The 25198-nt window shown below is 36.2% G+C and overlaps 1 protein-coding gene across 4 annotated transcripts in view; it reads right to left on the bottom strand.

Moving 5' to 3' along the window:
* Window positions 1-5558: 5558 nt before the first annotated feature.
* Window positions 5559-25198, bottom strand: part of LOC107658834 (metallophosphoesterase domain-containing protein 1) — a 66081-nt gene continuing 46441 nt past the window's right edge. The window contains exons 5-9 of one of the 4 annotated variants that reach the window (XR_001630837.1): window positions 23541-23656; window positions 22217-22330; window positions 9021-9160; window positions 5862-6045; window positions 5559-5680 (exon numbers count right to left, since the gene is read on the bottom strand). Coding sequence is in view for 2 of the 4 variants with exons in the window: in XM_016447501.1 (XP_016302987.1) it covers window positions 20104-20222; window positions 22217-22330; window positions 23541-23656 (349 nt within the window). In the remaining 2 variants the exon portion in view is untranslated. Of the gene's footprint in view, window positions 6046-9020; window positions 9161-13022; window positions 13096-18581; window positions 20223-22216; window positions 22331-23540; window positions 23657-25198 lie in introns of those variants that run through there. The other 3 variants (XR_001630836.1, XM_016447502.1, XM_016447501.1) reach the window with 3 other exon arrangements.

The raw sequence follows: 25198 nt of genomic DNA, 5'->3' as shown, positions 1-25198 counted from the left end.
TGCAACGGCAATGACAAGGGGAGAAAATAAGATAGATGAATAGAAATGAGATGAGATCTCTATCTTTCAGCTTATTCATTGTTCAAGATATCCGCTCCTTTCTCCTTTGTGATTTTAACAGTTCTAATTAGCTTCTAATTTGGGAAGTTTAAGCCTTGTGAACTGAGAAAGCTAAAGAGAACACGCAACGGGAACGACGAGGGGATAAAATAAGATAGATGAATAGAAATTAGATGAGATCTCTATCTTTCAGCTCATTAATTGTTCAAGATATCCACTCCTTTCTCCTTTGTGATTTTAACACACTTCTGATTAGCTCCTAATTCTGGAAGTTTACGCCTTGTGAACTTATTTATATATATTGTAAAGAAATTCCCCTTCATTTGATCTTTTTTATCTCACTTTCTAAACCAGCTGCAGTCTCATGTTTCCTCACCCCAGACTGAATCGTAAAGCTAACATAATGTAGCTGTAATTGTTCTGCTTGTCGGATATAAAAACAGTTTTTATTACAAAAAACCCAAGTTTTTTCACCACTTTTCAAGCTGTTTTGCTTCTAATTACAGAAGTTTGTATTCAAAAAGGCACAGTGAAAACAAAAGACATACAAGTCGATAAAAGAGATCTTCTTCCTCAGGCAAAGTCTGCGTAGAGGTGAAACCGAGTGATAACGTAGTCATTCGATCGCATCTGAGAATGAACAAGACCTCATTTTGTCTCCTCTGAGCCACTAACCAGGAGTTTGGGCGACAGCAGGATATGATTACCCAGGAGTCAGTGGGGTATATATAGTAGCTGTTCCTCTTTCCGTGTATGGCTGCCGTTCTCGTGCCAGGGCCTGAGGGATGATGAGGGAAGTACATTTGCACGAGGCATTATGACTGACTCCGTTCCCTCCGCTAAAAAGCTGCCAGGTTTCGCAGTCCAACTGTAGGTGTCAAGCTAATGCACACCCCTGAAGCTGAAAAGTACCATCGCAGTCATTATCTTGGGGAATTCACTAAGAATGAACAGATAGCTTCTGTTAACATCACTTTATTTACTTGTTTTAGAACAGTTCACTAGTTAGGTTTTGCAAACTCTTTTTCTGTGACCTCGGGGGGCCATAATGGGGTGATACGGGGTCTGCAAAAAGTTTTCTGTATTATTGTTTATTGCAATCCTTTTTAACACGCACGCAGACAGACAGACAGACAGAGATAGATAGATAGATAGATTTTTTTCAATGCCAAAGCATTCACTTTAATTTAGTTGAACTAAAACTACAACTAAAATGAAAATGAATAAAACTTAAATGATAAAAAAACAACAACAAAATTACTGAAAAAATGAAAGTGGAACAATATGAAAATAAAAACTGATTTAATATTAATAGAAACTATAACAGTATATCTTAATGGTACTAAAATAACACTGATACACACACAACTATATTTATTTTTATTAATATTATAATTAAATATATTATATTACATTAAATATTATATTGATGAATTCCTATGAATATTATATGATTATTTTAACAATTCATTTTGGCTAAAAGTAAAATGACAATATAAAAAAACTATTTTGTTTGGGAAGCAACATTTTGAACATAATACCTTGCTTAGTAATTTTTTACACAATATATATATTTGTGTAAATATATAAATGGGCCTTTGGGTGTCAAAATATATAGCTCCTTTAATATATAAATAGATCACCATTTTTGGGAGTCCTTTGCACCATAAAGTTTGTACTACAGGAATTATGTAAACAATGGTGCAAAATATATATTTGTTATATATACTTTAATACTCATGTTGTTCAGAACAGGAGGTTGAGCTTAGTCTGGATCTTCTGTGTCTGTACAGTATTTAGTCAGTTAGTTCTCTATTAGATCGTTTTGTAGATTAATTATTGCCACCACGATCACTAGAACACACATATAAGCGACTCTTTCAAATAATATTCAGTTTAGCACGTTTATTTTCCCTGTATCCATCTCTCCACCCTAGTAAGTATTTCTGTGATAGAGTTATACTCATGTACATCCTGTTCGTTCACGGTGCTTTGGGAAACAGACTCGACGCAGTAAGATCAAGACGTACACATCAATTGCAGTGTATAGCTGTGAGATGAAAGGCAGGGTAAGGGTGCAGAAGTTCAGCTGGCCCGAGGCAGTTTCACGAGCTCCCGCCCATGTGGCTTTTTAACTTTGCAGATTGGAGCTAACCTAAAGGCAGTGACCGGGGCTCTCCGCCAGTTCACCTAGAACAGATATGGACACGTCCTTCAGCGCGAGCTGCTGAGGAGAATAGGGAATCGCTGTTTAAAGAAAGCAGCGGCAGGTTTCAGAGGTAGATGGGAGGAAGAGAAAGAAACGGAGGGAGAAATGTGAGGATTATAGGCTAATGAATCCAGCAGCTCTTATATTTCTGTTCTGCAGGTCCAGGCATTAGGAAGCGATCACAACTTGATTGCGACCAATCAGAGATCAGGCACCAGGGTGATTATGACAGAAAATGGGAAGTGACAGAAAAATCCTCCTTTCTATCAAGGACTTTTTCCCCCCAAACTTTGTGCCTGGCAGTCAAATTTCCTCATCAGGATTTTGATGAGACTCATGGGCATACGCAGTGACAGGTTCATTTCTACAGCGTCTAATTGCTTTCAGCTTTCGCTCAGCCAGGTCCCTCATTAGTGTGCATTTAGCACACATACAGTAAACCCAAGCAGCCTGCTTCACACCCTACCCGACTTGTAAAAATGATACCGTGCCACTCATATTTTGAACTCCTTTAGCTCAAATATTTAGTTTACCACAAAACACTATTTTGTGTAAGAGTAGCTATGGATAAGTATGTTAAAGCTATAATAGTGCTTGTGATGTGGCAATCAACTGATTGATTATGGGATGGTTTACACAAAAATGACAATTCTGTCATCATTTACTCACCCTCAATTTGTTTTAAAATCCATATAAAATATGAAAGGAGAAATTTTGAATGATTGTACTGGTCATTTATCCTGAGGAATTACAATGAATGGATTTTAAAACTTCAAATTCACTATTATTATAATACTGAAAAAATAGCAAATAATGATATAACTTTTATTTTTGGGTCATTTCAAGGATCCCGATTTTACACTGAACATCAGAGTGAAAACACACATTAAAAAAAAAAAATAAAAAATTCCTTAAATTATAAATATAAATAAAAAAAATGTCATATATCTGCAAATGTATATTCTAATAATATGCAAATGAACATTATTTTTTTGTATAATATACATATATTTTATTTATATACATTTGAATATAATTATTATTCACTTAAAAATAGGCTAAATTAACCATGCCAAAAATGTATGCCAAATATTGTACTAGCATAATTAGCCACATTGCCAAGTTATATTACAGATTTATTTGTGGCAAAACATCAGTTTTATTGGACACACAGTCTTTGACATAAACAACAAACCATACAGGAAGAGCCGTTCTCTTTTAAAAGTTGATGATTACTTATTTGTCCATTTAGCATTGTTTTCTCCCTGCTATGCGACCCATTTTCTGCTTAATTATGTCCTCTTCGCAGTAGGTCTTCAGTAAGTTTTCCGACCTGAACTGACTAAACCTTTAGACTGAACTATATTTGAGACAGTGGGAGGTTCTGCTGTGAAAGGCAGCAGTGAAATAAAAAGATATGTCAGCGATAAGAGCAAAAGAAGGCAGAGCTTCTGCTTGAGTGACGGGTGATATAATTCAGCGAGATGAACCTGAACATGACTAACGGAGAGGAAAGACTCCAAGATGGGAAGTCAGATAATGTCTTCACCCAGACCACACACACACACACACACACACAAAATAACTGTGTGAGTTTCTTCATATAGACTTCAGTCATAAAAAATTGTGTCTTAGGAGTTTAAAACAAGATTCAGAACATTCTATCCTTTTAAAAAAGCAGACTGTCACAAAAATGAGTTTTTAACAATCATGGATCTGTGGCTTATGGCTTGTTGAATTAGGCAAACTACATTTATACATTAAACAATCATAATCATCTGTTTCTGCATCTTGCAATCATTATGAAATCAAAACTAACTCTGTTTACTTTTTTAAAGGGATAGTTCACCCAAAAAAAAAAAACATACACAAACAAAACCAAATTAAACCCTGAGGCTTGTGACGATACATTGATGTGTAAAGTCACGAAATGATCGGTCTGTGCAAGAAACTGAACAGTATTTATATCGTTTTTTTTTACCTCTGATACACTGCAATGTATGAACTGTCTGAACTGTCCTGAGCGCATCCTCGTGGGACCTTGCCAACTATCTCTCAAATTGACCATTGACACTCCTAATTGAGATTGTAGATAGTGTGTCAATGGTCCATTTGAGAGATAGGTGGCGGTAATGCACTTATAAGTCTGCAATCCGCCGTAAAGCAAGAAGTAGAAGATACTCTCGCGCCGACTGTCGAGGACGCGCTCAGGACAGTTCAGACAGTTCAGACATTGCAGTGCATCAGAGGTAAAAAACAATATAAATACTGTTTAGTTTCTTGCACAGACCGATCGTTTCGTGTCTTTACACATCAATGTATCGTCATGAGCCGCAGGGTTTAATTTGGTTTTGTTTGTGTATGTTTTTTTTTACTCTCAAAGCCGTGATTCCTATTCACTTCCATTATAAGACTGACAGACTGCAACGGTTTGAGTTAAAAATCTTCGTTTGTGTTCTACTGAAGAAACAAAGTCACCTACATCTTAGATGCCCTGGGGGTAAGCAGATAAACATCAAATTTCATTTTTGGGTGAACTATCCCTTTAATGGACACTGCTGGTCTTATAATGAATGGGTATTTGGTGCATATTATTCTAATCTGAAATTTATCTTTAATTCTATTTTTTAAATTAATGTTCTGTTTCTCCCTGGTTCTATTTTTCAGCCCCGATCACATCGACTCCCAATGGATAAATAAAAATTTCCCCCATTGAATATCCAGTTTTCACTAGAAATATGTGCTACTTTGGAAATAATATAGGTTGCAAATGGTTTTGTTTGCTTCTAAACAATCATAATAGTCTGTTTTTGCACATGCACTCTTAAACAGAAAAACACAACGTAAAAGTAATGACAGAAACGGTTTCCTTTTCCTGAAAGTACTCAGGAAACCTTTCAGATAAATCATAATTTAAAAAGAAATAAGTGACTTTTATGTGCACTAATCTATCTTACACTTAAACTTGTCTTTGGGTACTAAGAATATTGATGGACCTTTTGATAAACAGCTTGTGATGTTCCTAATCTGTATAGATAAAAGCATCAGCTGAATGATTAAATGTAAAGTATTAATTATTTGAAAATGATTATTATTTAGAGTGTTTATCTTCTTGAATGCAATTATTTATTCTGCCTTTCCATTTTCTCAACTACAGGATGCCAAAGTCTAAATGCAATGTCTTCAGGTGTTCACTCAAGCTCCGCAAACACTGTTCAGGGGAGGGGTGTCAAACATCGCTTCAGGGAACTCAGAGTTGTCCGAGGGCAATTGAGTTGATTGTGTGGGCCACGAGAGAATCTCATTAGAACAAACACACTGTTTATTCATTTTCTTTTTTTTTTACCCCACTCGATCACTCCGTTCCCACTGTTAGCCACCATCTGGGGACCCCCCTCGCCGCGGTCCCTGCTTTAAGAGGACAGAGGGGTGGTATTTGGCACTAAGTGAAGAGATGGCATGCGCACAACAGAGGGAACAATTTTAATTAAAATGTTTGCCCAGAAAATAATCTCCCGAGTAGCCTTGTTAATTATGACTAATGCCTGCAAAGGTAGCACACGTAAAATGTACGGCGTGTGGGGGTGTTCACCATGGAAACGCGCACGGACGTCGTTTTATCCCCCCTCAAACGGAAGTGGGGCATCTCTCCTCCTCTTGTTCCTCGCTGAAGCAGCTTGTTTGGCCACCCGGTGATGTGACTTTGTTGTTAATTGGGTCATTGCCTTTACTGCAGCGCACTGACTCTCCAACCCTGATGTGAAATCCCAGGTGGGCTGTAGCGCAACACAAACATACACTCGTATACACACACTGTCCATATGAGCATTTGCTATATACACACATACACATCAGTGCATTATCAAAAGAGAAATTAATAGAGGAGAATTAGAGGAGGTAAATGCTGATTAGAAGCTGAAATATGAATTCACGCTTGCTGAACTGAGACGTCTGCTGGTGAATATGTTATGTGGTTTATGGAGCCTCGCATCATGTGACATGTGGAGAACACCGCTGGCCTTTGATGGTTTTAGTTTATGTGGAAGGCACACAATCTAGTCAAACAAACTTCATTTTTTTTCTATGAACCACCAGTGGACAGTTGACCCTGTGCTCTCTAATGCACCTTTTGAATATGTTTGAGGAATGTTTTTGATGAAATGGGCCACCGATTTGCAAGAAAGCAACCGAAAGTCATTCATTATCAATTAACATTGTCATCTGATATAACCAGATGCTATAGTCGAATAAGATCATTTACCAGCAGCCAAAAGAAGTGTGAACTGGAAACCTCTTACAATGTACACTACAGTAACTGCTGTCAGCATGAATGCCCCTTAATTCTGAGGTTGAGGTCACCTAACAAATTCAACACATAACATGTTAGTGCAGCTGCTAGTGAAGTTTGTGTGTGTTAAACAACAGTGCAATCCATCGAACGCACTTTACTGTCTGACTAAATAAAATAAAATCACATTGGTAGATAGCAAGTTGCAATTGAAACATTGAAAGTCACAATTATTTCAAAATAAAGTTGCAATTATGAGATAAGGACATTATGACATTGCAATTAACAGAAAAAGTCACAATGTAAAATATAAATGCTGTAATTGTGAAACAATGCAATTGTGATAACTAGTTACTAGAAACTCAAAATTACCATATGAGAGAAAATTACCACTAAATTTCTGACACAAAAGAAGAAAAAAAAAAAAAGCCAAAACATCAGATTTTCCTATTAGGCTGAACTATCTTAAATTTACCTTGTTTGGATGGGAGTGATAGATTTGAATACAGAGTAAAAAAGAAAAACAAGTAATTGTGAAACAGTTTAAAATAATAAATAAAGTCACATTGCTAGACAAACTTCACAATTATAAGACATACTGTAAAGTTGCAAATGTCAGAAAAAAGTAGAATTATGAGAAATGAAGTTGCAATTATAAGAGAGGAGGACACAACTGTGAGATATAAAGTCACAATTAAAATTGTCACATTGAGTCATAATTGTGAGAAAAAAGCTAAATTATGAGAAAAAGTTATGGCTACAAGAAAAAGTCAAAATCACTTTAATTTTTTTACTCTGATGTGGGTACATTGAGAATCTGATGAGAGATTTGATGAGGGTAGGTGAGAGATCTTATTAAATTCCTATGCCACACAAACAACATGAGACTTTACATCTTCTTCTACATGAGTGACATTTAGAGGTCAAATTTGCTGCAAAACATGACTAGAAGCCATTTCACTGAAAACTAAAGCATCTAAAAAGATAAAATGATAAATCTACGACATCTGTTTGTCTGTTGTCGACTCAGAGTCTTTCTCCTAATCTTTAATCTCTCTGTCTCAAAAGCACAAATCCTAACCGTAATCCACAACCCCTTTCTCCAAAGCACCTCAAATATTTATTCAACGGTTTGATGTTTCCTCGCTTTTATGAAATAATCAAAAATGTTTTAAAACGCATGCACCGCCTTTCTCAGAGACAGTCCTCTATCGTGGACAGGCGCTCCTTCTGTCTTTATGGTCTGTAAAGGAGAGAGGGGGGGAAAGTGTCTTGTCTTAATAATAAAGCCAGTGAGCCGCAGATCAAACAGCGGTTTGGTGTTACAGCAGATCGTAATGAACCTCGGCAGCAGGTCTGGAGTCAGACAGAGCCGCATGCAAACACTGGGGAGAAGAGCGCAGGGCGCTAAGACGTGCTCCGATTCCTGATACTCTTGCCTCTGTGTGTGTGTGTAAAATTTACAAGCCGTTCCTAACAGTGGTGCATGAGAGATCTGCATAGTTATGAGTTAAAGTGTGCTGTGCTTATTCATCATATAGATACAGACACAGGGGTTATCAGAGACAAAGAGTGATTTCAAAACAGGTGGTCTGAGGGACATTTAGTAGGCGTCAGCCCATTTTTGGCATTATTTTTCTCTATAAAATATTATATAGATTGTGTTTGATATCACTTCCTTCTCCAAGACCATCATATACCAGGATGAAGTTCAAACTAAAGTCACAATGTAACATATAAAAGGTCACATTGTGAAATATAAAATAATTTTGAGAGCAATTCTGAAAAATGAAGCCGCAAAGTGAGATTAAAATTGCAATTGTCAACATGAAGTCAGATGTGATTTGCTTTATGTTAGTTTGGTAATGGTCAAGCCAGTAAATCAGCAAAGATGTGCTGCTTGACCAGATTTTATGAATAGCTTGGGTTTGCTGGTTTACCGGCTTGACAAAAACTACCTATTGTGACTTTTCAGAATGAAAGTAGAAGCTTGAAAGTATGTGAATCAGCATGTTTTTTTGTCTAATTAAAGGGACAGTTCACCCAAAAATGAAAATTCTGCCATCATTTACTCACCCTCAAATTGTTCCTAACTTGTTTGAGTTTCCAACAGTTGATGGTCCCCATTGACTTCCATAGCGGAAGAAAACTGATTCTATCAGGGAAAAAAATACTATGGAAGTCAATGGGGACCAGAAACTGTTTAGTTCTCCACATTCTTCAAAATAACTTCTTTTTTTTTCAGCAGAAGAAATGAAAACTCATTTGAAGTTTGGAAAAACTTGAGGGTAAGTAAAGGACAAAATTTTCATTTTTGGGTGAAATATCCATTTAATTTGGTTGACTGAGTTGGTTATGCTGGGCTAATTAAGTTTTATACCACATAAATCTCTCCCCACTCTGAATGAAAAAAGAATCTACAAACAACCTCAATTTATGTACTCACATCAACAAAATGCTCACCAATAATTGTCAGTGGGTGATGTTTTTCTTCACGTACTGATGAAGTCACTCTGCCAGACGAAAAAGCTCAGTGACACAAAAATGGAGGGTGGGGTCCTCCGAAGAGGTTTGTCCTCCAGACAATCACCACCTGAAAGTGTCTGAACCACAGGAAAATACATTAATGGAACTTAAAATCTTTAAAGCTTTAAAGGGTGAGGCAAAGTGTGCTTGGATTTATTGGCAGATTTTTTTCTTTTTAAGTGCATTAATACAGGACAGAAAACGTCTGGATTTGGGCCCGTTATTAGCTTTTATAGGCTGTGTTCAGTGTCTCTGGGAAATCATAAACGCATCTCCAAGGGAACGTGTGGCTAATGGATAATTTTGATTTCTAAAGTAGTACATTATTGGCTTAAGAAGCATTTCACCATTTGTGAAATTTCTGGACATCTCTGCACTGCAAAATAAATAAATAACTCATCTTGACTTTTTTTTTTCAGTAGAAATATCTAAACACCATTATGCATCTACATAAAAAGCAAAACTGGCAAAAGGTATTAAAGAAAAAAAAAGGATTATATCATCATTCACTCAACCACAAGTCATTCCAAACCAGTGTGACTTTTTCTTTTGTGGAAAACAAAAACCAGATATTTTGAAAAATGTTCAAAAATCTCCAAAAAATGTATTTTGTCTTGTTCTATCTTTTCATTTGAAGCATAAACTGCAGTACATGTATTTCCTTTCCAGCCATTTTTTTATACTGTTGCACATTTGTCAAAAGATAAATTTGGAAAGAGATGCTGACCAAAATCCAACAACAAATACGCCAATGCTACTTCACAGAAAAGGCAAAGAGCAAAATGAATGCTGCATAATATGCAACACCCAATCAGATGCAGTTTGGATGAAAGTACACAATATATATATATATATATATATATACATTAGGTTAACTGCAGGATTAGAAGAGAAGGGGGGAAAAGCTGTGTCTATCTTGTGCACTGGGATTCAGAGGTGGCTAAACCTCCCAATGCCATCTTCCTGCAGAACTATGCAGGTGTGAATAGTCTAATATCAACATTCAAGGCACTCATTTTGCCTCTATAATGTGTGAGGCTCTCTGGAGAGCGCACACACATCCTGAAAAGCATCCCATTTCTTGCTTCATGAGTCATTGGAGAAATTATTCGCTGCACAAATATAGCTTACATGTTCTTCGTATCTCATTAGAGCAAACAAAAGAACAGAAACACTGAATAATTTTGATTTCTAGATGTTCCAGCTAATTATATTCTTTGGAGGCTGCCTGCAAGCAGCAGGACATCGTTTTAATTTGTATCCTCTAAAAACCCTATTAAAAGGAAGCCAGCCAAAAAGTTCTCTCTCTGTTTTTTTGTTTTCCAGATTGGAAAAGTGAAGCAAGGTAATTAAATGTAAAGTGGGCAGCAGTACTAGTTTTTATATAATCTGTTGTATTCAAAGCCAAACACAAACAGAACTCCCCTTTAGAAGTGCATCCTTAAATTTGCTGCTCTCGCTTTGTAAACAAACCAATTACAGCAATACGCGAAGTAAATATTGGTTATATTTTAAATGTAATATGTGAGATATTCAGAGATAATATATTCAAAAGGAATCACTGTAGGCATTACTCTGCGTGGGCTACAGTACTGACTAACAAACATGAATTCTTGGAGCGATTCATTAAAGGCCCTTTCAAGCTTTCAGTTAATAAAAATACAACGATTGTCATGATCCAAAAATGAGACTCAGGTCTGTTCTGACATGCCCTCATCACTGAAAACCAGAAACAAAAACATAACATTTGCTTGTAAAATAAAATACAAACAAACTTGGTTGGTGCTGAACGTTTTGTGCAGTGAATTATTGGCTGTTAATAAGACTGATACATTGATAGATGGATAGAAAAAACAATTGCTAAATAGACAGAATGAATGAACGAGCAATCAATAAATAGATAGAATAAACAAATGATTGATAGATAGAATGAATGAACAAACCAATAGATCGAATAAATAATCAATGGACAGACAGATGGATAGATAGATAGATAGATAGATAGATGACAGACAGACAGACAGACAGACAGACAGACAGACAGAAATTGATTCAGTTTTGGTATTTGATGTCCAATTTAAAATCTGGGTCCTGAAATAAAACCGGATGATAACTAATGATCTAAATGAGGAAAATAATCTTACCATTTTTGGGATCATTCCAAGTTCTCATATCTAAAATTAATATTTCTTTCATCTTTTAAAATAGGACTTATCAGCCTTTTGAAATCACCATGGAATTTAGCGTAACATTCTTGACACCGAGCTGGAGATATCTTTGATATGCAGAGTTATAAAAACATGTCTTCCACGCAAATATTTATATTAATGTTCATCTGTGCAACTGGAAGCTGTGTGTCTGGTGATGGTGGGAGATCAGATCTCTTATTCAAAGTGGAGGAGAACCAAACCAGACCAAAACCCAGCACACACACACACACACACACATGCACACAAATCAATCCAACCAGAACGTGCTTAGAGTCATGCATTTTGTCAATCTCTCTGCATGCTAATCTAATGATGGATTACATGTTGGAGAATGTGATGGATTTTGGCAGACCATCTTCACTGCTTTCCACTTCACGGACAGAGAATCTGAACAAGACTTGTAAGACAGTTTGAAGTTTGTCACCAAGGAAACCAATGCACAGCACCTGCTGGAATTCAAACCTGGCACCAGAGCCAACATCTACACAATAACATTAGCCAATCCTATGGCACGACAGGAATATATATTGCGTCTAAAAAATACATGTGCGTACATGTTTAGAAGAGCAACGGATGAAGTACGAAGATAAAGTGTAAATGTCAAATAGACAATAAGTTTTCCCTGAGCGTGTATCAAACCTGTTACATCAATATCTCATTTCAGAATCTCAGAACAGATGGCTTGACATGTCCAAGATCTGTCTGCTTTCCTTCATATTCTGTCATCAGTACTCCTGTAGTAGCACTTCTCAGTATGCGAATATGCAAACGACTCCATAACCGTACTTTCATTGCTATTTAGATTCTCGTTCTCACCACAGATTTATTACATCATGATCATGACATAATAATGCAGATAGGTTTGATGTCATTGTGATGAATGACTTCAAAAACATGTTTTTCATGGCTTACTGACTGACACCACATGCATACATATATAGTCAAACCAAAAATTATTCAGACACCGTATATTTTTTACTAGTGGGTGCAGAACACTATAGTTCATTTATGTAAGTGAGGATATAAATAAAGTAAACTGTAACATATTATACTCAAAAATTCTTCATACAGTGGACTACCAGTAAAACTGATCCAAATTTGGGATCAAAAATTATTCAGACACTTTGACCCGACCATGTTTAGCTTAAGTGTTTTTCTTTAATTGCTAATGTAAACTTTTTACACCACAGACTGAACAACATTAAGCATTGCTTGGTAATTGGTTGACCTAAATTGGTATTATCTAATTGTGTACTTAAATTTAACAGCTGACAACTATTCAACCTAATTCATTACATACCTTTCAGAGTTATCTGACATAAAGATGAATTTGTTCTGACACAGTTTAACTCTGAGATCTCTGTCATATTTTATAACCATTTTCTAAACTACAGCGAACTGTGATAATGTGAGGTGTCTGAATAAATTTTGGTTTGACTGTATATATGTATATATATATATATATATGTTCAAAGATGTCTGAGAGGACAACAATTGTGTCTTCTTAATCTAATGAGTACATCAGTTGATAGGATCAGATCTTCTCCTTTATTATTAGAAAGCATAAACCTTAGATGAATCTTCAACAAGAGCTACTGTGTTGTTACCGTGCTCTAATTAAATTATATTGGCAATAAGTAATTATCCGTGCATATGTTTTTGAAAAATGTTCACTCACTGTATTACAAACCTTTCCATATGTTGAGAATAGATCTTTCTATAACGTTGTGGTTGTGCTACAGGAAATTAAATGGTGAGAAACCTGGCCACTGCCTTCCAATTCTGTGATTCAGTCCATTTACCTGCATTTTAGAGAGACAGATAATGTTTTAGAAATTAAATAATGAATGTGTAATGAAATCCTTACTTACTAGGCAGTTCAAGTTCAAGGTATTCATGGATTGTAAAATCAATGTTGGATAATGTCATATTAAATCATCATTACTATGACCTCGTCCTACGGGCATGATGTCATCGGTTTCTCTCTAACCAGAGGCATGTGATTCAGCAGTCCAGGGCACAGAATAAAATGAATCAATTATGAACAATTCATATTGTTACTTAGAGGATCAAGGACCCCGGTGCACCTGTAAAAGGATTATAGTACTTCACCTTTCAGATACATTTTTTTGAATAGTTCAGATATATCTATTCATTCTTTTCATCCAAGACTATGAGACCTTGGAGAGAAAGCCAAATAACTGTCTCCCATCTTTTACATACATTGTCAAATCTCTCAATAGCATTATAAAGAGACAGTGAGTCAGTGGAAAAAACGTTTGAAGAGAGGAATGAATGCTGACTGACTTTTATTCATCTTCTAGATCACTTTGTTCTTGCTAGACTGCAAAAAACATCTGTTTGAAGTTGAAAAAAAAAAAAAAGATTTTTGGAGTATGTTTAAAGATGCTGTTTGTAATTTTTTGACTCTGGTGCATAAAACATAAAAATACCATAATATGTTTGCAGATATTTAGGAAACATGTTTCTCTGAAAAACAATGCTACAGCCAGTTATTCTAGTGTGAAATGTGTTCCATGTCGGAATGTCTGTTTTTGTTTTGGTCTGTGTGATTTCGCCCACTGCCAGTTTACCCAATAGTATTTTGACACACCTGGTTGCCAGTTGGTGGAAAACACAGCGAACTGCAGCCATGGAAGCCAGCAAACGAACTGGGTCAGAGATCATAGATTCTACCCGAACTAAAAAGCCTCTGCATTAATCCAAAAATCTCTATGACCAGAGACATATTAGACCACGGATACATCAACTCAGTAGCTTAGTGTAAGACTCGTTGCCTTCCATTGTCAATTGCAATTGTTCCTCTTGCGTGTGCTAATCTGGCAACCCACTTGATCAATTGAGCAAAATTTTGAACTTGGACTGCAGTACCCATTTGAACCGCCAGCTGTTGATATTATATGCCACACCTTTAACAAGAAAACACTATTTCAGTCTTCAAAATGTTAAAGTTTAATGTGTTACTTGCCATTTCTCTGTAATTATTTATTAAATTTACTAGTAATTTCTGAGTGAAAATTGTTTCAACAATTTTTTTTTTTTTCTTTTGAGACTAGATCAGCAAAAACTCAGTACAGGGTGCAGTGTACTCAAGCAAAAATTATACATTCATCTATCTATCTTCATTATTCTCTGTTTTGTGTCATTGTGCCCACCTAATTTAATGAAGAAAATGTAATTCTAAAAATATGTAATGCCATAGACACAAACAGAGGCCCTGATATGGGTAACATCCAACATCAAGAGGTGAAGAGATGGCTTCGGTAAAGGACACTTTGGACATCATCAAAACAGCATTAGATTAATGGTGTTTCTTGTCTGTTGATAATGGTGCAAATGCCCTGTATGTTGGTAAGAAAAGAGAGCGGGCACCAGATTGTGTAGGAACTCAGCAGGGACCACCCACCCCGAGGCTCTATTCCGGCACTTTCCTGATGACAGAATTGGGAGTTTTCGACAGAATTTTTGGCATGGAGAAAGAACCATCGCAGAACAAAAGAGTGAGGGGGTGTGCTGGTTTTGCGTGACTCCCCACGGAGTAAGTCCTTGACGCCCTAAGCCATGCTAAAAGTGGGAGGGAGAGGCTAAACCTGGCAACCCAAGCTAAATTTGGCATCTTAACATTTCTTAGCCTATTTGTGCTGCATTGTTCTGCATTATGACCAAATGACTAAACATTGTTGTGTTACAAAAGATAAATAAGACTTATTTATTCCAAGAGTTAGCCATTTGTATTCTGCACACAATAAAATGGCTACTATTGTTCTTCGTCCATATCAATGCCCCCTGAGGTGCTTGTGGTGATGATGTTTCATATGTTAATGAAGCCAGCCAGGACAATGCATCTTGACCTTGCAAATAATAAATCAACTTCATGACTTATGGTTCTTCATGTAGTTTAAATTTAAAAAGAAAAAGAAAGAAAAAAATACACTAACGTTCAAAGTTTAGGTTCAGCAATGTTATTTTTTTAAAGTTTGTGAAAACAACAATGTTGTGAAATAATATTACAATTTAAATAATTGTTTTCTAATATATTTTAAAATGTAATTTATCCTCTGATGGTTAGGCTCCAATATGCCGATTCGGTGCTCAAGGACAATTTCTCAATATTATCAGTTGAAAACAGTTATGCTGCTTAATATTTTTGTGTAAATGGTGATCATTTTGTTTTTTAGGATTCTTTGATGAATAGAAAGTTCAAAAGAACTAGATGTTTGTTAAATAGAAATCTTTTATAATAATATAAATGTCTTCACTGCTACTTTTGATCAATTTCATGCATCCTTGCTAAATGAATGTATTGCATTCTTTCAAAAGAAAAAATCATGAAGCTCAATGAAGCTTAAAGTTATGGTTAGATTTATATAGATAAAAATATTAGAAGCATGTTCAGAGATTTTTTTAATGCAATCCAGCTGAGATCAAAGAACAGTGTTATCGCTCTAATTTTGGAAAGAGTGTGATTCAAGTGTAATGAAACTAAGGGAATCCAAAACATCAGAAAGGTGCTGCATACTTCATAGTGCATTACATTTATGACCCAGCGCTGGATTTAAATATTACATATACACATATAAATATTCATTACACAACGGATAGTCTCCTACAGTCTTACTTCAAGGGAAGACTGCTTTGTTTGAAACAATATGTAGATAAATATGGTTGATTAAGAAATATACAGTCTAAAAATGTACACAAAACTTGTCCATGAATATTAGATTCATATTTATTTTAATGTAAAATAATAAAGAAAATATTTTAGGCACTGTAACCTCTAAGATTTTCAGTATTTTTAAATACTAGTTTTAAATATTTAATATGTAATTCAATATTTAAATAAAGGTTTTTAATGTTTTTCACCATTGCAAGGTCATTTAAATAGTCATGCGGTATGAATGTGATAAAAAAAATATTTTATTTAAATGATTAATATTTTACGATTATTTTATATAGAGCATAGCATGTTACACTTTAGGACCTCCCAAAAGTGGACATCGACCATATGCAATAAAAAGTATATAAACACCCCTATAAAGCAGTATATTCTCCTGCATCTACTTAACTGTAATAAATAAAAATTATTCAGGTCTAAAATATATTTTTCCCGGAGGACATTTTTTTAGTCATTAAGGATGACACCGTAGCAAATAACAGCATTCATTTTCCAAATTTTAAAAGGTTTCTTTATAGAATAAGTCAACCAAGTTCTGCTTCAGGATACGAGTAATTCAAAGACGATGAAAATTAAACATCTTTGTCACAACAAACATTGTTCATAAATAAGCAGCATATGACAGTAATCAGCATGCATTGTTGCGGCTAATTGCTTTGTGTTTTCTTTTTCCAGCGGCAGTTGCATACGCATTTGTTCCACCCGTATTCCTTCGACTGGCATCAAGTATTTTCAGCACGAGCCAGACGGCACGCCCCGGGATGTTTAACAGCGCTAAAATGCACTACACCAGGCCTTTTGTTCAGCTTTAAGAGCCTGAAACGGCTGACAAGAACATGTCGAAGATGTATTTGCAAGTTTATAAGAGACACAGAGAGAGACAGACAGACAGTAGAGGACATTGTTGTGTAAAGCACACAAGTCGACAGAGAGACAGATGTTGATGGTGTGTACTAAAGAGGATGCAGTGGATGGCACACGAGTAGATGTAAAGAGGGGGAAAAAAAGATCTAAGAAATTGGAGGTGGGCGCGTAAGGAGAGTAATAGGGAACATGTAGGTAAAAAGTGGCCAGAGACGGGAAGGATAACAGTGAACAGAATCTTTAATGGCATAGTAAAAGCCAGCCTGGAATAAATTACCTTCCATCCCGCAGGATTACTCATGTAATTATTTGAATGAGGGGTTTCATTAGGATGTGCAGAGGTGTGGAAGAAGGAAGGCCGAAGTGATACAAGACTGAGGACAATTTTTGCCTACATAAATTAAGTTTTAGCCACGTGCAGATAATTGATATGAAATTCCGAGTCCTTTGATTAGGACTAAAAAGTGAGAGTGGTATAATGTGGAATCGACTAATCTCAAACAAAGATAGAGTAAAAAAATACAGAAGCGAAAGGGAGATTGAAGAAGAATGAGGGTATACCCTAGTGATGGGGATAAGTTTTAATTTAAGAGGTTGATGGAGTTTAAATTTAATTTGTGTGAATGATCTGCAGAAACTGCAGAAAAAAGTGTGCACGTCCACCCAGTTAGTTACAGATGAAGGACACAATCCAGAAAACTGAAAATGACTCTTATATTTACATTAATGCTCTAAATTGAACACTGCAAACAGCAATGTTTTAAGCTCTAGATCATCATCAGGAAAAACCCTATTTATATAGCAAGAGGCAATGACATCATGTTCAGGAAGTCACATGATGTCATATTTTCATCTTTTGCATACACAGTGCAATCCCTAGTTTTTGTTTGCACAATATATCGGTAAACAGCTGATATTAGAATTTTTTTAATTTATGAGTATCGGCCAATATTGGATATATCATTGTGGAGGGTCCTTTCTCATATTTTGACATTTTTATTATGTGAGTGTCAGATGTTTGTCTAACCAACTTTACAAGCTCTAATTTAATAAGACTCTTTAGCAAATCTTAAGTGATATGTTTTTCATAATCTATAGAACAAATATGTGATGCTTAAATAAATAACAGGTTTTTCTTTTAAGTGTTTTAAATTTATATAAATAAAAGTATCTAAATACAAAATATTACTGAATTTCAATATCAGCCATTTATAAGTTATTGGCCATGACAAGAAAATTATTATCGGCTTACTGATAATTACCAAAAATTATCAGTATAAAAAATAAATAAATAAATAAATTATATCAGTGTATTCCTAATATTCTCAGAATATATAAAATAATGTGGATTTTTACTGGTATAAAATAATACTGCTGTTGTAAAATAACCCCATTTCCTATATTTATGTTTATAAATCATGTAACTTCCTGTACGCAGATAATCTGATGACCCTATCAGTTTCTTTCACATTGAAAAGCTGAAGTTGTTCAATGCAATTTTGGAGCATTAATATTAGTGTGTTGTGACATTTACTCTTTTTTTTTCTCCTGTAAATTTTCTTCCCCAGAACAAAAAGCAGCAGTTTTGTAAGATAATTCACCTCTGCTAGAATTTATTCAACACCATAACTCTTTAGATGGCATAAAATTAAGTGACGAAAAACAAAAGTATCTCCCAAATTGTATCTTTATCATTGAAATTTCACAACACAACGAATTAACAACGCACAGAATCTGTTTGGAAATTCAGAACAGCATGCTGGGAAAAAAATAACTGAAACACAGCAGTAAACCTGACGACAACGTCTTCAAAGAAAAGGCCTCATACGGGCACGAATGAATAAAGAAAGAAAAAAGAGGAAAGCCACAAGAGAGTGCGAAGCACCTCTGACCGAATGCAAACAAGTGTACAAACAGCAAGAAAAACCCTTAAAAAAGAAAGAAAGAAAGATGAGACAGAAATCCATCTCCCAGACATCAACTCATCCTTCCTAGTTGGCGTTTCCAATATTTTTCTTTTTATCTCTTCGATCTCTCAGTGCTCTGATTCGTTCTTTTCCTCAGGCTATGAAAGAGGAGCAATTGATTGCGTTCGTACACACAGGAGCCCACAGACGCATGCGCACACACGCAGAGTGATAATTTGTTAGATTTGTTCATTTTTATTCATCCATTTATATGGAGGAGATGAAAACCATCTGCACATCTAACAGAACCGTCATATTAGGCCTAATGCCACACACAGTTAAAGCTGAAGAGCTGTAAAACACATGGGAATAAATTATCGCCAGGAGGAATGTTAATAAATTATAGTGGGGAGCATGTGGATCAAAGTGCAACATATTCTTGTTATGCAAAAGTGCACTTTGCGTTCATGGCAAGTCTTTGATATTCGGAGGAGGGACGTTAACGGCGGTGCTTTAGAAGAACTTTTAAATATTTGACCTTAAACAAACACTTCAAACTACTGTAAAAGTCCACACTGGTTTAGTAAAGGACCGTTTGCTTGAAAACACACTCACAGTTTTACACGTTTACAGTAAATCGAACAATAAAGAAGGCATAAAAATGTGGAGAACACTGGAAAATATTTTTTCTTTCTTTTTCACCATCAATATTTTAAATGTTACATCCCTGTTTAGGGCCATTTCATCTCCCAGTGAAACCCAACATGGCCCCAAGGTCAAAAGAGGAACATATAACAACAGAGCAGATAGGAAAAAGTAGGATGAGAGACTGAGACCCAGAGAAAGAGAGAGAGAGAAAGATAGCAATGGTAAAGACCCTGAACAAACTTGTTTGCACCATAGCGCAGTGTTTCCTCTGGGCACATCCTGTAACTTTCAAGAGTGGATCCAGAGCAACAAAAAAAAGTTGTTTCCAAGTCAGCTGTCCATTGAGGCTACAAGGTTACAAAGTTCCTTAAATAAGTGCCAGCCAATGAGAAAAAAGCTTGGCTTTCCATCATCTCGAGCACTGATTGGCTTCCATGACTTTAAGTACACGCGATTGTCACGCCGATTCAAGTGCAACGCAAGAGTCAAATTCAGATAGCAGTTCAAACGTCCATGTCAGAGAGGCAGAACGCCACTGTTTTGTGTCTGAGAGTGTCACACGTCACAAAAATGAATGGAAATATCCTTGGGAGTATCCAAATTAGCATCTCTCGTCCGCTCTATATACACTACGCAGCATCCATACACGCTCAAAAAGGGACCCTGATTGAAAGAAGGGGGCAGTCCCAGTTCAATCATGAGCTCCTGGGATTGGGCAAGTCAAAAACGATGGGCGGGTTCATAGGCTGGAAGTTCACCGTGCATGCCGAGGCATTAACAAACGTGGTGGTTCCATCGGTCATCATACCGTAACCTAGCTCACACAAACACAAAGTTATTACGACTTGTTAAGTTGAAAAACGTCATGCACGTGATGTTTTCGTGAAAATAGGTTGACATGCTTTGAAAAGGTGAACACGATATAAAATATTAAAGGAATATTTCACCCCAACATGAAAATTTCTCAGGCCATTCAAGTAGATGAGTTTGTTGGATTTGGAGAACTTCAGCATTATATCACTTGCTCATTAATGAATCTTCTTCAGTGAATGGGTGCCGTCAGAATGACGGTTCAAACAGCTGATAAAATCATCACAATAATCCACAAGTAATCCACACGACTCCAGTCCATCAATGAATCAATTAATGCCTTGTGAAGAGAAAAGCTGCGTTTTTTTAACTTTCAACTGTCACTTCTGGCCAAAATGACATAATCCAGAGTCCAAAATCCAGAGACATAATCCAGAAAGTCCATCCCTTGTTGTCCTCTGACATCAAAATCCACAGACATATTCGTTCAAAACTCTTATGCATTCTATTTGCATGTTATTGTAAACGGTGCTTGATCTGTGCATATTTCTCTCCTGATTCAGACAAGACATCTTTTTCACTGGACAAAGTGTCATTAGGGTATACGGACTAGCATTTTGGCCAGAAGTGATGGTTTGACGTGAAAACACGCAGCACGCGTGCCTCTGAGATATGCTAGTCTCGCGAGTTTGTTTATAGGAGCAAAGGAAGCAACGTTTCAAGGAAAACCAGTCTCCTCTTGGTTTATATCGGAATCCTCCGACATTTTTCTTTGCAAATCCTCAGTTTGTACTTCTAATTCATGACCGGCATTTTGTTTTGTTCTCTCTCCGCATTCGTCACTAATCACGCAACGCCGACGTCTTACATCATCCACCAGAACGGCTTCCGCATATGACAGATAATGGAAGTAAGAGAAAAGTGTTTATTACGTTTGAAATATGGATATTTTTCTTACAAAAATGCATGGATTCACTACAGGAGACCTTTATTCACCCCCCCTGAACGGTGTGAGGCACGTTTATTATGAATGCGCGCACTTTATTTGACGACTTGTGGACTGTTCAACTGCAACACCCGCTGACTGCAATGATAGAGCTTGGAATAGCCAGGACAATTTCTAATATAACTCCGACTGGATTCGTCTGAAAGAAGAAAGTCATATACATCTAGGATGCTTCGAAGGGAAATAAAACACAAGCTAATTTTCATTTTTGGGTGAACTAACCCTTTAATGATGGATTTACAAACACATAGCTTTTCACAAGCTGTTAATTGATGGTCTGGATTCGTATGGATTAATTGTAGATTCTGACGGTACCCATTCACTGCAGAGGATCCTTTGGTGAGCAAGTGATGTAATGTTACATTTCTCTAAATCTCTTCTGATGAAGAAACAAACTCACATTTTGGATGGCTTGAGAGTGAGTAAACTTTCAGCAAATTTTCATTTTCAACTATTCCTTTAATAAGGTCAAAAACAAGGTTTAAAGTGTTAAAAGCTAAATGGTAAGTACAAATAATCATGCAGTGTGAATGAGGGATGAATACTTTTAAGATTTGATCTGCTACGAAATTGCAAACAGCAAAAATGACATAACAGCAAGCAAACGGCTGCCATTTGTGCTATGTGTGGACTGTGGAGATGATTTTGCACATTTCTGTGCAATAACATAAACATGGCGCAGAGTCAAACACAGACATGCAAAGCACAAAACACAAGCTTGCACATATGTAAAATGCAATCAAATCACCGACTGAGATGAGAATCCTTTATTAAAAGCATTTTGTATGTATGTGCTAAATAAACTGTGAATATGAATGTGATCTAGTTTTTGTTATAGAGCTGTCAGAAGGCAAAGCAGCATGGGACAGACTCTGCCCTGCTAACCCCAAAACAGGCAGATTAACGTGGCAGCATGAACAAATATGTTTGAGATCACAGGGCTGTGTGCATTTCATGCATGTGATTTATAGACAATCATTTCATGTAATTACCTTCATGAATGTGTCCAAATACATGTAGTTTGGGATGAACTCTCCTCTGGACAGTGTTCAATAGCTCCATACAGCCAACACGCTGCATCTTCCTGGGCACCCAGTCCAGAAAACCTACAAAAAATAGTATAATGACTAATATTAACATCACAAGGCAAAGAAAAAGATGTAGAATATGCCGAAATATATGATGTTAGAACAGACAGTTTGGTTAATTTATGCTTTTAGAGTTACAAACTGAACAAATGCCAGACGTACCAAGCTAGGGAAGAGATTTATAATACATTTAAAGACTGTAGTTCTGATTCCACATAGTGTTTCATATTCTGAATGATGTTTTAGCAATTTTAATAAAGAAATAATGGATTTTTTTTTTTTTACAAAGTCACCATAACACAACATCTTGACATCTTGCATATCCGAGGTGCTAATTTGAGAACCCAAGGAGGGTGAAGTCTTGACTCACTGAATTTTAATTAGATGATCTGACTGGACGCTCTAGGAAGGTTACCAAGCAACTTTTGCATGAACTAATTAATATTCATGAGCCAAGCCTTAGCCATAGTAGGATTAGTAATTCACATCCTGGATTTTGATTTTCCTTTCACAATTAATTGCGTTTACACATCCAGAAGTTTGGGTCCAGATTTCAAATCAGTTCTTGATTTCCAAACCTACATTAAGTATAGAGCAAGTACAATGATTTCAAGGCCTCAGTAAAGTGCTGTTTACATAGGACATGTTCTTGCATCCATCTGCACTGTATTTTAATTGTTTTTTTTTATATGCATATGAAAATTGACTTTAGAGACTTACTCTTATATATGAACTAACTTAATCCAAAATGATCATTACGTTGATTTTACAATTGTAGTCAGATGTCAACACATACATAATGCACAGACTCGCTGTGAATCTTCAGAGACATCATTTGGGACTAATTTGCAACACTATGATAAACACCCACATTTGCACAAATGTATAGTGAGACGTCTTTACCATGAGTATTACACATTGTCACAATCTCAAAGCCCAAAAGCTTAGTGTTTTAAACCGCAGCTGTCTTTATGCACAAACTTCCGTTCTCTGTACATATGACTGTGTGTGTGAAGGTTTTATGTGCGAAGGGATTTGCTGCACTGCGAACAGCGTCTCAGTGTTGCATGCTTTAGCAGCCTGCTGTAGCAACTCCATCTGCCAAAGCCTCAGAGCAAAAGAGTGTGCGTGTGTGAGGATGAAGACAACATAATGAGGAATAACCATTACCGCATGCTTTGTGTGTGTGTGTGTGTGTGTGTGTGTGTGTGTGTGATTTAGGTCTCACCCAGAGGAGGGCAGTGTGTGAGAAGAATATCCGTGGAATCTGGGATCTGATTCCACTTGTCCAGCAGTGCTTGTCCTCGTGGTAGATTAAAACCCCAGCCGTAGTACCATGGCTGCCTGAAAAAATACATAAAGGAGGAAAAAACACAGTTAAGGCCTACTGATGTGACCGTGAACATTACTGCCAATATCTTCCCCTGTGCTTCACTGATCTTTTACCCAGACTGCTCTACCGCTGATGAAAACAAGATGACATTTCCATTAGAATCTGTATATGGAGTATCTGTGAGAGATCTTGGGTCTATGACGATAAAATCCCCAAATCACAAATAGCAATCGCTTTGATCTGACATCTTTCTCATATCTTTTATAAAATGTAACAGAAAAAAAGTTTAAATAGGAATGAAAAAGTAACAGGTTTAAGGACGGCTTAAATTGTGTCCTCATCTTTTTCGTTCCCCACCTCCCATCATTTACTGTCATCCTTCAACCATCACTGTCCAAAAAAGCAGGGGCGTAGAGATAATTTGAAAAGCTTGGCTCATGAATATTAATCAGGTGATGTAACGTTTGCCCAGTAGTCCAAACTGAGCGTAAAGGCTGGTAAGTGGGCGCAACACATAGGAGGATTACCATTTGTGCATTTGTTCAATCCAGGGCACATGGAACCGATTGGCAGAGATTTCTACTTGGTCTTAACGTCATATAAACAAAACAAAGAAAACTATTAAAATTAATTGTTGTTTTTTATTTGATTAATTTAGTTTATCAATTATTAAAAACATCATAAAATAGTACAAATGGTAATATCAAATTCATTAAAATAAATATTATTATTATATAATTCAAACCGTAAAGTTTATATAATGATATTATTATATAATAAATATTAAAATATTTTATTTTGTTATATTATTAACACTTTAGATTAGGGAACACTATTCACTATTAACTAGTTGCTTTATAGTATGCATATTACTAACATATTGACTCACAATTGAATATAAAGCACATATTAATGAATGACCATATTTTAGATCCCTTAAGCCTACCCAATACCTAAACATAACTACTATAACAACTACCTTACTTACTATCAATAAGCAGCAAATAGGAGTTCATTAAGGGAAAACTCTTACTTAATAGTGAATATGTGTTCCCTCATCTAAAGTGTAACTTTATATTTTATCACATTTTTATTAAATATATATAGGGAAGGCGGATAGGAAAAGAGAAACGGAGGAGGAACAGAAAAACAAGAAGAAAGGGAAAGAAACAGGTAGAGACAGACAGTATGTAAGGATAGAGAGGGGGTTGATGGTTTTGCCTATGCCCCATCACTTTGATTGCAGATGCACCAAGCTTGAGTGACGGTATAGAAATTAACATGTCACTAACAATCTGTCCCCAGATCCATCTTCCTCTGCTGTGGCGGATTTGCACATTTATGTGTGCGAGTATGTTGAAAGACTCTGAGTGTGTGTGTGTGTGTGTGTGTGTGTGTGAGTGTGTGTGCGTGTGTCAGTTTACACATGAAGGTTCCCTTGCCTCTACGTGGATTTTGCAATTTATAGAGTGCAGTCACTTGAAATGTCTACTTTTATAGCTGGCTGACGCATCAGTGTCCTGCAAACACACACACACACACACACACACACA

Source organism: Sinocyclocheilus anshuiensis, unplaced genomic scaffold (assembly GCF_001515605.1).
Source record: "Sinocyclocheilus anshuiensis isolate Anshui unplaced genomic scaffold, SAMN03320099.WGS_v1.1 scaffold283, whole genome shotgun sequence".
In the NCBI taxonomy this organism is placed as follows: Eukaryota; Metazoa; Chordata; class Actinopteri; order Cypriniformes; family Cyprinidae; genus Sinocyclocheilus; species Sinocyclocheilus anshuiensis.
This window is presented reverse-complemented; position numbering and strand designations above follow the sequence as displayed.